The 15,398-nt window shown below is 41.5% G+C and overlaps 1 protein-coding gene across 2 annotated transcripts in view; it reads right to left on the bottom strand.

The window, feature by feature from the left end:
* LOC145259925 (condensin-2 complex subunit G2-like) overlaps window positions 1-14,805 on the bottom strand; it is a 157,853-nt gene extending 143,048 nt beyond the window's left edge. The window contains exon 1 of one of the 2 annotated variants that reach the window (XM_080117886.1): window positions 14,604-14,805. In XM_080117886.1, the coding sequence (XP_079974012.1) occupies window positions 14,604-14,681 (78 nt within the window). In that variant the 5' untranslated portion in view covers window positions 14,682-14,805. The remainder of the gene's footprint in view (window positions 1-14,603) is intronic. The other variant, XM_080117885.1, reaches the window with a different exon arrangement.
* Window positions 14,806-15,398: the final 593 nt, after the last annotated feature.

The raw sequence follows: 15,398 nt of genomic DNA, 5'->3' as shown, positions 1-15,398 counted from the left end.
TTTCGACCCTTATAACAAATTAGCCTGGGTGCCTGGCATTGCCCGAGTGTTTGGAGGTGTGTGTTGAAAAAAAAAACAAAAAAAAAGTGGTAGTAGGCAGGCTCGAACCCATGCCGCTAAGGCGGAAAAGAAAGTCTTTGCCAATGTCTCCATGATGCAACTGGAAGTCAAAAGTGTTGAAATTAACCAAAGTCAATCCACGATAATGTGCTAAAATGCCGGGGGGGGGGGATAATCGGCGCCTCCTTGTACAAAATGGCCGAGTTTAGGGTGAAGGTGTTTTGGGCTAATTTTTCAATATTTGTCATTAAAGACATCGAGCTTCAAAACAATACCGATCTTGTCAGGATCCGTCACCTCTGTTGAAATTTTTTGAAGACATACAAGCATACATACATTTAAACAGACAGATGAGATTTATCTATAAATATAAAAGCGAAAATGTGTGTATGTATGTAGGTATCTGCACTTTTTGCGTATGTCCCTAAAAGGCTTTTTTCCGGAGGCTGATCGCTCGGCTCCCTTAGTCTTAAAACTTTTTATATCACGTCTATATCATAATATCTTTGACTTGACAACGGGGGGGGGGGGGAACCTTTCTATTTAATTTGCCCAACTTTTAAACGTTAAATATTCCACATTTTTGGATCGCCGCATATTGTTTTAGTTTTTCGGTATAATAAAAAAAAAAAAAAAAGTGAAACTGGATTCGATTGGTCACTGTCGGTTTCGCCCTCATATCAGACAATTGCTTTATTACTCCTCCCCTAATAATAAATGGGGAGCCGTTTTCCTTTCTTTCCCACCAAAAAAAAACAAAAGAAAAAAAAAAACTACCATTAAAAACTGTCCTGCACTAAAAATATTCACTGCTGAATAGCCATTGCAGTGCTTACGTCGTCGTAACGCTCCTGCGATGACCTCATTAAGCAGCCACCTGTCAATCAAACCTCTTTGACTTGAGTCACTTTTTAATGGCTCTTACATTGCCACTGTTGCCGTAGTGCAGGTGTTCTGGCTCAGCCTATTGGCCTCAAGGCTCCGGGTTCGAACCTACCTGCCACCAACACCCCCTCTTTCCCCCCCCCCCCATTTTTAAAATCGCTAAGTTTCCTTTTTGTTCTGATTTACCCCCTCCCAAACGCACACACCTACAAGTATCTGAGCAATGCCGGGTACCCCCCGCTAGTCAATAAATATAAAAGCGAAAATGTGTGTGTGTGTGTGTGTGTGTGTGTGTGTGCACTTTTTCTGCATGTCCGCAAAAGGATTTTTCAGGGGAGCGCTCAGTCGGCTCACTCGTTCTTAAAACTTTTTATATACTGTCTAGATGATAATATGTACGACTTAACAATGGGGGTTGCACGTGTATTTAATTTGCCCGACTTTTAAACGCTATTTTTTCCAGATTTTTAGATCGCCGCATGTTTTTTTCACTATAAAAAAAGCAGAATTGGATCTGAATTGGCCAGGTGGTCTCCAGAAAGCGATGTAAACGTTTGGTCAATATCGGCTTTTCACTGTCATATCCGACGATTGCTTTCATACTCCCCTAATAAACGGGGGAGCTGCTTTTCCTGCCTATAGTTGGGTTTTCACCTCATTAAAAACTGTCCCGCAGAAAATGTTAACTGCTGAATAGCCATTGTTTATGTCGTTGTAAATCTTAACTCTGTGACTTCTACTGAACTCATTAAGCGGGCACCTGTGAATCCTACTTAAATAAATTCAAACGTCTTTCACTTTTTCTTGCTGGCCGAGCGGTTAACGTCTCATGTTTTTTTTCCAACTTCACCTCAGGGCTTCGGATTCGATCCTAACTATCTACCAAAACTTTTTTTTGATTTAAGAGCACACACACCTCTAAACACCCGAGCAACACCGGGTACCTCCGCTAGTATTATAGATAATAACAGTAAAAAGTTGTAAAATAAAACTGATTCATTGTAATTTTTGCAGCATTCTCAAGAAGAAAGATTCTAAAAAAAAAAAAAATCTCATTTTTTTACTTTCCGTAAAACCGGTGAATTTTCCAAAAAAATTCCTCACAAAGCTAAAAACAGGAAAATTGAAACCGCATGTAATTTCTTCATATTTTGATGTAAACAACGAAAACATGATTTTTAAAATTCGCTCAAAAATCGAATAATTGATGAAATCTGTTAATTTTTTTACAGACTTATTAAAAAAAAAAAAAAAAAAAAGGGCTGAATAAACTGAAATTAAATAGTACACAAAAAAATCTCATATTTTGCACCCACCCCTTCTAATGCAATCCTATCAGAATTTTTTTATGTGGAAGGTCACATCTTGTTTTTTTTTTTTTTTTTTTGTTTTTTTTTTACATGTTAAAATATACTGGAATGATGAAATAAAATATATTTAATTTTGGGTCACAAGCGTTGGTGATTTTTATCAATTTTTTTTGGGGAAAAAAAAAAAAAAAAAAAAAAAAAAAAAATGGAAAATATATTAAAATTCTTTAAATTTTACAAAATTTTTAAAATATTCTTTATTTACATTTTATAGTTTTTACCTGTGTAATTTCAAACGATTTCGAATTTCTTTTTGTTTTAATAATTGAATTTTTCAAGGTTTGTGAAAAAAAAAAAAAAAATGTGGAAGATTCAGTCTTGAAACCTATTATGAATAAACAATCTTACTGTTAATAATTAAAAAAATAAAAATAATTTTTTTTAAACGAATGCTATTTTGGAATAGTGAATAATTAAAAAATATATTTAGAAATCAAATGTAAATAATTTTTTCTATGGAAGCCAATGATGCACATCGCTGATAAAAATCGTAGTGTTACTCATTGCTTTTGTCAGAACCAAGTAACTGAAACAATTATAATTTAAGAGTTAATTGAATTTCTTTATGTATGGCATGTTTTAAAATGAGTTAATATTAAATAAAAATGTGTCTTAGTTTATATAGTCCATACAAAAACTTTGAATTGAAAACAAGCTGAGCATACACGGTCTCCCTCCATAAGTGAAAAATTTACTTTCACCATGACTAATGTTCATACAAAATTTAAAAACAAAATCCAAGGTGTGATTATTGAGAAATGTGTTAACAAAAACGGGAGTGAATTACTAGGTCCAAGTCCTCTTTTGTCGGGGGACCAATGTTTCCAAAAGTAAATTTAAGGATTTAGTTAAGATTTTAAAAAAAGCTCAGTTTTAGGAATTAAAAATTGATATTACTAGAATAAAGAGGAATTTAATAAAAATAATTTAAATATTACTTTTTTGGGGGGGCTACAAATTACAACATTGAAAATAAATACTATAAGAAATTCTGTCAGTTAAGGGATTCCATAACAAACCGGAAGTTAATTGTTTTAGGTGTTGTCTGCTAAAATATGATTTTTTTTTTCTAGATATACATATCTTTTTCATATTTCAAGCCAAAGGTAAGACTTTTACTTTTATTTTTCACTTGAATAATGATTAAACAAAAACTTTACAAATTTTTTTTGGTCCCCTCGATTTATTGGAGAGGAACCTGTTTTCTGTGGCATCCATGCATCCATTAGTCGAGAGGATTGTCAAATAACCATCCATTAGTTTTTCCTGAAATTTTGCCACAAATTGTATTTCATTAAATAGATGTGCACAGTAAATTTTTTTGTTTGTTTTGCGAAAATTCCCGTTGCATCCCCAAAGGCTTAAAAGTGGTTAAAAATGCCCCCAAAAATGGCCAAAAATGAGACGTTTTACCTCAGAACTTTTGATCCATCCATTAGATTTTTCTGAAACTTGGCCAAAATGTAGAGCCCAGTGTTCTTAATATAAATCTAGTATGGGTGACCCTAGCAAAATTCTGGTTCATGTCCCCGAGGACTTTTAGTGCTAAAAAACGCCCATTTTTGTGGCTCTTTTTTCATATTTTTCAACAAAAACGTGATATGTCTGACTATATAGTGGTTTTTCACGGTGGTCAACTCAAATATACATGTGTTAAGGCCTGAAATTGTACCATTATCCATTTACATGGGGATTCAGCGTCCCCAGTAGCTCAAAAGAGGTAAAAAAAATGCCCCAAACGGCCAAAAATTACACTTTTTGCCCCATAGTGTTTGATCCATCCATTAGATTTTCTTAAAACTTGGCCAAAATGTGGAGGCCGTTTTTTCTTAATATAAATTCAGTATGGGTGAACCTGGCAAAATTCTGGTTTGCATCCCTCTAGGACATTTAAGGCTATAAAAAAAAAACTTTTTTTAAATGCTTTTTTGGAGCTCTTTTTTCATATTACTCAAAAACCTGATATGTATGTCTATATAGTGGTTTTCCATGGTGCTGAATTCAAATATACATGTCTTAAGGCGTGAAACTGCACTGTTTGTCCATTTTCACTAGGATTCGGCATCCCCAGGAGCTGAAAGGAGCCACAAATGCCCCACAATTGCAAAAAAATGACACTTATTACCCCATAACTTTTGCCCCATCCATTAGATTTTTCTGAAACTTGGTGAAAATGTGAAGGCAAGGTTGGCCCTACATACTTCTCACATTCATAATTTCTTCACTATTTTTTGTAGCGTTATCTCACATACAGAACCAGAGAGTGTCCACATACGTGCAACTTATTATATTCTGATTTTTTTTTAATGTTTTGCTTATTTTGTGACATTCAAATCAAATTTTGTCTGTTGTATTGAGTGATAAATAAATAATGCTTATGTGTGATTTAAAACCTAGTCCTTCTTCAATAGAGAGTAAAAATTATGATGAATTGATTTCATTTTACTAGTTTTTACTTGTATTTCTTGCTATGGGTGTTGAAAATTAGTGTCATACCTATATATACATTAATTTTAATGAAAAGTGAAAAAAAAGATATGGGGAAAATGGGGACAGAGAGAGGAAGAAGAACAACGAAGAAGAGGAAAAAGAGAAGGGAGAGAGGTAGAGGAAAAAGGAGGAAGAGAAAGAGAAGAAAAAAGGAGAAAGAGACAGGAAGAAGATAAAAGGTAAAGAAAACAAAAGAGGAAACCAGTGGAGAATAGAGGGGAAGAGGAAAAAAGGAGGAAGAGAGAGAAAGCAGAAAAAGGAGGAAGAGTTAGGAAGAAAGACAAAAGGAGGAAGAGAGAGGAAGAAAGAAAAAAGGAGGAAGAGAGAGGAAGAAAGAAAAAAGGAGCAAGAGAGAGGAAGAAAGAAAAAAGGAGCAAGAGAGAGGAAGAAAGAAAAAAGGAGCAAGAGAGAGGAAGAAAGAAAAAAGGAGCAAGAGAGAGGAAGAAAGAAAAAAGGAGCAAGAGAGAGGAAGAAAGAAAAAAGGAGCAAGAGAGAGGAAGAAAGAAAAAAGGAGCAAGAGAGAGGAAGAAAGAAAAAAGGAGCAAGAGAGAGGAAGAAAGAAAAAAGGAGCAAGAGAGAGGAAGAAAGAAAAAAGGAGCAAGAGAGAGGAAGAAAGAAAAAAGGAGCAAGAGAGAGGAAGAAAGAAAAAAGGAGCAAGAGAGAGGAAGAAAGAAAAAAGGAGCAAGAGAGAGGAAGAAAGAAAAAAGGAGCAAGAGAGAAAAGACGGAAGACAGAGAGGGTGGGAAGGGGGAAAAGACGGAAGACAGAGAGGATGGGAAGGGGGAAAAGACGGAAGACAGAGAGGGTGGGAAGGGGGAAAAGACTAAAGAGAGAGATGGGAAGGGGGAAAAGACTAAAGAGAGAGAGGAAAGGGGCAAAGACGGAGGGGAGAGAGGAAAGGGGCAAAGACGGAGGGGAGAGAGGAAAGGGGCAAAGACGGAGGGGAGAGAGGAAAGGGGCAAAGACGGAAGAGAGAGAGAGGAAAGGGGCAAAGACGGAAGGGAGAGAGGAAAGGGGCAAAGACGGAAGGGAGAGAGGAAAGGGGCAAAGACGGAAGGGAGAGAGGAAAGGGGCAAAGACGGAAGGGAGAGAGGAAAGGGGCAAAGACGGAAGGGAGAGAGGAAAGGGGCAAAGACGGAAGGGAGAGAGGAAAGGGGCAAAGACGGAAGGGAGAGAGGAAAGGGGCAAAGACGGAAGGGAGAGAGGAAAGGGGCAAAGACGGAAGGGAGAGAGGAAAGGGGCAAAGACGGAAGGGAGAGAGGAAAGGGGCAAAGACGGAAGGGAGAGAGGAAAGGGGCAAAGACGGAAGGGAGAGAGGAAAGGGGCAAAGACGGAAGGGAGAGAGGAAAGGGGCAAAGACGGAAGAGAGAGAGGAAAGGGGCAAAGACGGAAGAGAGAGAGAGGAAAGGGGCAAAGACGGAAGGGAGAGAGGAAAGGGGCAAAGACGGAAGAGAGAGAGGAAAGGGGCAAAGACGGAAGAGAGAGAGGAAAGGGGCAAAGACGGAAGAGAGAGAGGAAAGGGGCAAAGACGGAAGAGAGAGAGGAAAGGGGCAAAGACGGAAGAGAGAGAGAGGAAAGGGGCAAAGACGGAAGAGAGAGAGAGGAAAGGGGCAAAGACGGAAGAGAGAGAGGAAAGGGGCAAAGACGGAAGAGAGAGAGGAAAGGGGCAAAGACGGAAGAGAGAGAGAGGAAAGGGGCAAAGACGGAAGAGAGAGAGAGGAAAGGGGACAAGACGGAAGAGAGAGAGAGGAAAGGGGACAAGACGGAAGAGAGAGAGAGGAAAGGGGACAAGACGGAAGAGAGAGAGAGGAAAGGGGACAAGACGGAAGAGAGAGAGAGGAAAGGGGACAAGACGGAAGAGAGAGAGAGGAAAGGGGCAAAGACGGAAGAGAGAGAGAGGAAAGGGGCAAAGACGGAAGAGAGAGAGAGGAAAGGGGCAAAGACGGAAGAGAGAGAGAGGAAAGGGGCAAAGACGGAAGAGAGAGAGAGGAAAGGGGCAAAGACGGAAGAGAGAGAGAGGAAAGGGGCAAAGACGGAAGAGAGAGAGAGGAAAGGGGCAAAGACGGAAGAGAGAGAGAGGAAAGGGGCAAAGACGGAAGAGAGAGAGGAAAGGGGCAAAGACGGAAGAGAGAGAGGAAAGGGGCAAAGACGGAAGAGAGAGAGGAAAGGGGCAAAGACGGAAGAGAGAGAGGAAAGGGGCAAAGACGGAAGAGAGAGAGGAAAGGGGCAAAGACGGAAGAGAGAGAGGAAAGGGGCAAAGACGGAAGAGAGAGAGGAAAGGGGCAAAGACGGAAGAGAGAGAGGAAAGGGGCAAAGACGGAAGAGAGAGAGGAAAGGGGCAAAGACGGAAGAGAGAGAGGAAAGGGGCAAAGACGGAAGAGAGAGAGGAAAGGGGCAAAGACGGAAGAGAGAGAGGAAAGGGGCAAAGACGGAAGAGAGAGAGGAAAGGGGCAAAGACGGAAGAGAGAGAGGAAAGGGGCAAAGACGGAAGAGAGAGAGGAAAGGGGCAAAGACGGAAGAGAGAGAGGAAAGGGGCAAAGACGGAAGAGAGAGAGGAAAGGGGCAAAGACGGAAGAGAGAGAGGAAAGGGGCAAAGACGGAAGAGAGAGAGGAAAGGGGCAAAGACGGAAGAGAGAGAGGAAAGGGGCAAAGACGGAAGAGAGAGAGGAAAGGGGCAAAGACGGAAGAGAGAGAGGAAAGGGGCAAAGACGGAAGAGAGAGAGGAAAGGGGCAAAGACGGAAGAGAGAGAGGAAAGGGGCAAAGACGGAAGAGAGAGAGGAAAGGGGCAAAGACGGAAGAGAGAGAGGAAAGGGGCAAAGACGGAAGAGAGAGAGGAAAGGGGCAAAGACGGAAGAGAGAGAGGAAAGGGGCAAAGACGGAAGAGAGAGAGGAAAGGGGCAAAGACGGAAGAGAGAGAGGAAAGGGGCAAAGACGGAAGAGAGAGAGGAAAGGGGCAAAGACGGAAGAGAGAGAGGAAAGGGGCAAAGACGGAAGAGAGAGAGGAAAGGGGCAAAGACGGAAGAGAGAGAGGAAAGGGGCAAAGACGGAAGAGAGAGAGGAAAGGGGCAAAGACGGAAGAGAGAGAGGAAAGGGGCAAAGACGGAAGAGAGAGAGGAAAGGGGCAAAGACGGAAGAGAGAGAGGAAAGGGGCAAAGACGGAAGAGAGAGAGGAAAGGGGCAAAGACGGAAGAGAGAGAGGAAAGGGGCAAAGACGGAAGAGAGAGAGGAAAGGGGCAAAGACGGAAGAGAGAGAGGAAAGGGGCAAAGACGGAAGAGAGAGAGAGGAAAGGGGCAAAGACGGAAGAGAGAGAGAGGAAAGGGGACAAGACGGAAGAGAGAGAGAGGAAAGGGGACAAGACGGAAGAGAGAGAGAGGAAAGGGGACAAGACGGAAGAGAGAGAGAGGAAAGGGGACAAGACGGAAGAGAGAGAGAGGAAAGGGGACAAGACGGAAGAGAGAGAGAGGAAAGGGGACAAGACGGAAGAGAGAGAGAGGAAAGGGGACAAGACGGAAGAGAGAGAGAGGAAAGGGGACAAGACGGAAGAGAGAGAGAGGAAAGGGGCAAAGACGGAAGAGAGAGAGAGGAAAGGGGCAAAGACGGAAGAGAGAGAGAGGAAAGGGGCAAAGACGGAAGAGAGAGAGAGGAAAGGGGCAAAGACGGAAGAGAGAGAGAGGAAAGGGGCAAAGACGGAAGAGAGAGAGGAAAGGGGCAAAGACGGAAGAGAGAGAGGAAAGGGGCAAAGACGGAAGAGAGAGAGGAAAGGGGCAAAGACGGAAGAGAGAGAGGAAAGGGGCAAAGACGGAAGAGAGAGAGGAAAGGGGCAAAGACGGAAGAGAGAGAGGAAAGGGGCAAAGACGGAAGAGAGAGAGGAAAGGGGCAAAGACGGAAGAGAGAGAGGAAAGGGGCAAAGACGGAAGAGAGAGAGGAAAGGGGCAAAGACGGAAGAGAGAGAGGAAAGGGGCAAAGACGGAAGAGAGAGAGGAAAGGGGCAAAGACGGAAGAGAGAGAGGAAAGGGGCAAAGACGGAAGAGAGAGAGGAAAGGGGCAAAGACGGAAGAGAGAGAGGAAAGGGGCAAAGACGGAAGAGAGAGAGGAAAGGGGCAAAGACGGAAGAGAGAGAGGAAAGGGGCAAAGACGGAAGAGAGAGAGGAAAGGGGCAAAGACGGAAGAGAGAGAGGAAAGGGGCAAAGACGGAAGAGAGAGAGGAAAGGGGCAAAGACGGAAGAGAGAGAGGAAAGGGGCAAAGACGGAAGAGAGAGAGGAAAGGGGCAAAGACGGAAGAGAGAGAGGAAAGGGGCAAAGATGGAAGAGAGAGAGGAAAGGGGCAAAGACGGAAGAGAGAGAGGAAAGGGGCAAAGACGGAAGAGAGAGAGGAAAGGGGCAAAGACGGAAGAGAGAGAGGAAAGGGGCAAAGACGGAAGAGAGAGAGGAAAGGGGCAAAGACGGAAGAGAGAGAGGAAAGGGGCAAAGACGGAAGAGAGAGAGGAAAGGGGCAAAGACGGAAGAGAGAGAGGAAAGGGGCAAAGACGGAAGAGAGAGAGGAAAGGGGCAAAGACGGAAGAGAGAGAGGAAAGGGGCAAAGACGGAAGAGAGAGAGGAAAGGGGCAAAGACGGAAGAGAGAGAGGAAAGGGGCAAAGACGGAAGAGAGAGAGGAAAGGGGCAAAGACGGAAGAGAGAGAGGAAAGGGGCAAAGACGGAAGAGAGAGAGGAAAGGGGCAAAGACGGAAGAGAGAGAGGAAAGGGGCAAAGACGGAAGAGAGAGAGGAAAGGGGCAAAGACGGAAGAGAGAGAGGAAAGGGGCAAAGACGGAAGAGAGAGAGGAAAGGGGCAAAGACGGAAGAGAGAGAGGAAAGGGGCAAAGACGGAAGAGAGAGAGGAAAGGGGCAAAGACGGAAGAGAGAGAGGAAAGGGGCAAAGACGGAAGGGAGAGAGGAAAGGGGCAAAGACGGAAGAGAGAGAGGAAAGGGGCAAAGACGGAAGAGAGAGAGGAAAGGGGCAAAGACGGAAGAGAGAGAGGAAAGGGGCAAAGACGGAAGAGAGAGAGGAAAGGGGCAAAGACGGAAGAGAGAGAGGAAAGGGGCAAAGACGGAAGAGAGAGAGGAAAGGGGCAAAGACGGAAGAGAGAGAGGAAAGGGGCAAAGACGGAAGAGAGAGAGGAAAGGGGCAAAGACGGAAGAGAGAGAGAGGAAAGGGGCAAAGACGGAAGAGAGAGAGAGGAAAGGGGACAAGACGGAAGAGAGAGAGAGGAAAGGGGACAAGACGGAAGAGAGAGAGAGGAAAGGGGACAAGACGGAAGAGAGAGAGAGGAAAGGGGACAAGACGGAAGAGAGAGAGAGGAAAGGGGACAAGACGGAAGAGAGAGAGAGGAAAGGGGACAAGACGGAAGAGAGAGAGAGGAAAGGGGACAAAGACGGAAGAGAGAGAGAGGAAAGGGGCAAAGACGGAAGAGAGAGAGAGGAAAGGGGCAAAGACGGAAGAGAGAGAGAGGAAAGGGGCAAAGACGGAAGAGAGAGAGAGGAAAGGGGCAAAGACGGAAGAGAGAGAGAGGAAAGGGGCAAAGACGGAAGAGAGAGAGGAAAGGGGCAAAGACGGAAGAGAGAGAGGAAAGGGGCAAAGACGGAAGAGAGAGAGGAAAGGGGCAAAGACGGAAGAGAGAGAGGAAAGGGGCAAAGACGGAAGAGAGAGAGGAAAGGGGCAAAGACGGAAGAGAGAGAGGAAAGGGGCAAAGACGGAAGAGAGAGAGGAAAGGGGCAAAGACGGAAGAGAGAGAGGAAAGGGGCAAAGACGGAAGAGAGAGAGGAAAGGGGTAAAGACGGAAGAGAGAGAGGAGGGGGAAAGGAGGAAGAGAGGGGAGGGGAGAAAGGAGGAAGAGAGGAGAGGGGGGAAGGAGGAAGAGAGGGGAGGGGGAAAGGAGGAAGAGAGGGGAGGGGGAAAGGAGGAAGAGAGGGGAGGGGGAAAGGAGGAAGAGAGGGGAGGGGGAAAGGAGGAAGAGAGGGGAGGGGGGAAAGGAGGAAGAGAGGGGAGGGGGGAAAGGAGGAAGACAGAGGAGGGGGGAAAGGAGGAAGACAGAGGAGGGGGGAACGGAGGAAGACAGAGGAGGGGGGGAAAGGAGGAAGACAGAGGAGGGGGGGAAAGGAGGAAGACAGAGGAGGGGGAAAAAGGAGGAAGAGAGAGGAGGGGGAAAAAGGAGGAAGAGAGAGGAGGGGGGAAAGGAGGAAGAGAGAGAAGGGGGAAAAGGAGGAAGAGAGAGGAGGGGGGGAAAAGGAGGAAGAGAGAGGAGGGGGGGAAAAGGAGGAAGAGAGAGGAGGGGAAAAGGAGGAAGAGAGAGGAGGGGAAAAGGAGGAAGAGAGAGGAGGGGGAAAGGAGGAAGAGAGAGGAGGGGGAAAAGGAGGAAGAGAGAGGAGGGGGGAAAGGAGGAAGAGAGGAGGGGGGAAAGGAGGAAGAGAGAGGAGAGGAGGGGAGGGAAGGAGGAAGAGAGAGGAGGGGGAAAAAGGAGGAAGAAAGAAGAGGAAGAGAAAAAAGAAAGAAAAAAGGAGGAAGAGAGAGGGAAGGAGAAAGAGGAAGAGAGAAAATGGAAAGAGAGGAAAAGGAAAAAGGGAAAGATGAAACGGAAAGAGAAAGTAAAAGACGAATAGGGTGATAGGAAAAGACAGGGAAAGGAGAGAAAAAAGGAAGAGTTAAAAAAGAAACAAATTTCTAAATTAACACCAAAGAAAAAAAAATGGGCACACCATGTATTTATTATTTTATGTCTCACTACAATAACACTTTTTTTTTTTTTTTACCAAGATCAAAGTGTAGTATCTGTTCTTCAGATGCTGCACTTCCATTTCTTGTTCTATTTCGGTGGAGGAGCAGGAGCAGTCCTTCGCGACTGAGACAGTTTTTTTTTTTTGTACCTTTTCTCCACGGTAAAAAAAACGGTAAATTTATACAAACACCGTGACAGCGAATTAACCCTAACCCTAACGCTGTCACGGTGTTTGTATAATAATACCAAAAAAACGACGCTGGTGTCTAACTGTCCCGTGGGGAGGCATTGTAAATAGGTACAACAACACTTTAACAAACCATTTAATTAATTTTTTTTTTTAAATTAATTTCTTTGATTACTTCATTTAATCATACGTTGACAAATATCTAAACAAATAAATAAAATCCTCTTCATTTTCAAAATAAAACGTTTTTTGGCTTCGGGCTTCCATAGAGAAATTTGATAATTGTCAGTAATATTAGCAGTATCAACAAATGTTTTCATAAGTAAATAGTTTTTCGTTCTTTGCTAAGACAGAGGCGTAACGCCTCTGTCTTAGCAAAGAACGAAAAACTATTAAGAAAATAACTTTTCATTGTCGTCTAGGAGCACAACATGAAGCATAATACTTGACTTTTTGCTATCTAACTTTTATGTAAACAAATTTAATATCCACAAGTAAATTAATCTTCATTTTAGGAGAGCTCCGTTTGCGCACTTCTTTGTTGACATTATTCTTCAGCTGATCTTTTTATTCGATATATATATATATATATATATATATATATATATATATATATATATATATATATATAAAGCTGTGTGTGTGTGTGTGTGTGTGTGTGTGTGTGTGTGTGTCTGGTCACGAATAGGCCCCTATATGGTTGACTATTTTAAAAAACTGATTACATATAATGATAGATGTATCGAGACACAAGAATGGGTATTTTTGATCTGGCAGGCGGCAAACGCCCGCCCCAACGGTGGTTTGTTTAAATTGTGGGGTCTGGAAATAAAAAATTAATAATAAAAAAAAAAACGTTTAGTGTTTTTGATATAGATGTACATAAGAATACTTTGATAAGTATGTTTTAACTTAAATAGGGATGGTATAATAAAATTGTGGGGTCTGCGTTCACGCCTGGCCTCCATAGAATGGAAATAGGCACAAACTTTAATAAAGACTTTTCATATCTATCCGCGTAAATATACTTTGATAATTATGTTTCAGTTTGAAGAAATATGGTATAATAAAATTATGGGGTGTTCGTTCGCACCTGACCTCCATAGAATGGAAATATTTAACAACGTTTTTTTAATATAGATCCACAGAATATTGTGATAAGTGTTTCTGTTTCAGTGTGAACAGGTATGGTATAATAAATTATAGGGTTTATCTATTTTATTTTTACTTTCATCATATTTTGCTTTGGTTTTGATACCCCCAAATTCGAAGCTATCTCTTTACAACCCTTCCTTTTCATAACCTATCATACTTTCATAAATCAGGCGTTTGTATTACTGAATACTGCACACATAGATTCGAAAAAGTTGTCAAAAAACAAATATATAACAAATAAAGGTTATCAAAGGCAAGATAAGTTACTTTTCTACCTAACTGGATATGTTTTCAGTGTTTTTTATTTAATGTAACATGTTTATTCAGCTCGAAAAACATACTGTGTTTACCGATGTATTGGAAAATTCAAAATGATGCCCAATTCTCTCTTTAACACGGTAAGTTTGGGAAAAGGTGATATAAATACAAAACTAGACAAAATACTGTTAGAAACTCGCTCAATATATATTAGCGTGACATAGGTTGACATATATTCGGTGGTTTTTTAATAGTATTTTTTCTAGTTTATTATTTATAACACCTTTTTCCGAACTTACCATGTTAAAGAGAGAGTCGGGCGCCATTTTGAATTTTTCAATACATTGGTAAACAATGCATTTTTTTCGAGCTGAATAAACATGTTACATTGAATAAAAACACGAAAAATATATCCAGTTTGGCAGAAAAGTAACATCTTGCTTTTGATAACATTTATTTGTTATATATTTGTTTTTTGACAACTTTTTCGAATCTATGTGTACAGTAAAACAAACCCCATTTTTTTGGTATTATTATACAAACACCGTGACAGCGTTAGGGTTAGGGTTAGGGTTTAGGGTTTAGGGTTAGGGTTAGGGGTTAGGGTTAATTCGCTGTCACGGTGTTTGTATAAATTTACCATTTTTTTTTTAATAATCTGATAGATTAGTTTCCATTCGATAATAATCCGCTGAAAAAAATGAAAAAGAAACGAAAAAAAATATACAGGGAGTAGGATACCGCTTGTACGTGTACGTGAACTCATACTTGAATTTTTTGTGTTAAAAAAAAAAAAAATGGTACTTATGCAGTGCACTGCTGCGCTTATTAAACCGTGCTTAAATAACATTTAGAAATCCATTTTTAACATGGGAAGAGGAGGGTGTTTTGTAACTATTTTGTACTTTCACCTACCAATTTAATAATAAAAAGATACCGTAAAACTTTAATTTAACTTGAAAATACTATTTAAAAATAGCGCGTTAAAAAAAAAGGTATTTCTGCAATTTACGGACCGTGCTGAAATAATAGTATTATTTTTTTTTTAATATAGGAAGGAGAGCTGAGTTCACTATTCTCGCGATATAAAATCTTCAAAATCACTTTCGAGTTAGAAACGGACACAAAATAAATAAACAAATAAATAAAATTAAAAAACAAACAAAAATTAAAATATATAAATATATCGGGCACTGAAGTCGATGCTAAATTCGAACGTGAAAGTTTAAAACGTGAAGTCGAACATAATTTCTAATTAAATTAAAAGGTTTTATACAAGAGTCGGGTATTATGGTTCATTTGTGCTCATAAACCGATAATAAACAATATTCCCTTCACACAACATTAATTTAACAATAAGAAATAATAAACGTGCACACGTTTTTTTTTTCTTCCTTAGTAAGACGAAAGGTTGTATTTAATTAAATGAATTAAGTTTACTTACACTAGATTGTACTAACTTCACAAGTCCTTTGGAATCTTCACTTGCAGCTATAGATATTAGTTTTATTCGCATCGCCATGATTATCACATTTAAGGTAAACTAAATCCCATTTAGAGTATACATTCACTTAAATAAAACGGTCAAGTTAAAAAATGGCGCCAACGTAAACAAATCTCGTGTGATTTAGACGGCTGTATATTTCGAAGTACGGATCACCAAAAGTGATAAAATATACTCTTAAAAAATAAACAAACGGTTCATGTAAAAATACTTTCGCCAATACTTATCTACCACAGTAACCCTTGCTCTTTGGATCGAAGGGAAGAATGTTTCTGTTCACGCCTCAGAGACCATCATCCAAGGCATTACTCCTCCTTAGGGAAGTGGGCTTGTGTGAAACACTTATCCATCACGGCAATCATTGCACCCATCCAATTGCACCATAATTAGGGGAGATGGATTGCACAGGATCAAAGTGTAGTATCTGTTCCGGCAGATGCTGCAGCTGCACTTAAGATAATTTGTACCAGTCAATGGAGGGGAAACCCTCTATACTGGGACAATTATTATTTTTGGTAACCAGAGTGCCCCCTTTTTGCCTACTTTTAGGGGAGCTGGTTTTTACCTCACATTAAAAACGGCCTTGTGCCTAATTTGCTCAGTGGGGGAGCAAATAAATACCATCTGTTCCGGCAGATGCTGCACTTAAGATAATTTGTACCAGTCAATGGAGGGGAAACCCTCTATACTGGGACAATTATTATTTTTGGTAACCAGAGTGCCCCCTTTTTGCCT

The sequence above is a fragment of the Euprymna scolopes genome, chromosome 35, assembly GCF_053919585.1.
Source record: "Euprymna scolopes isolate OS-2025 chromosome 35, ASM5391958v1, whole genome shotgun sequence".
In the NCBI taxonomy this organism is placed as follows: domain Eukaryota; kingdom Metazoa; phylum Mollusca; class Cephalopoda; order Sepiida; family Sepiolidae; genus Euprymna; species Euprymna scolopes.
The sequence above is the reverse complement of the archived record's forward strand: the minus strand, read 5'-3'. Positions and strand labels throughout refer to the sequence as shown.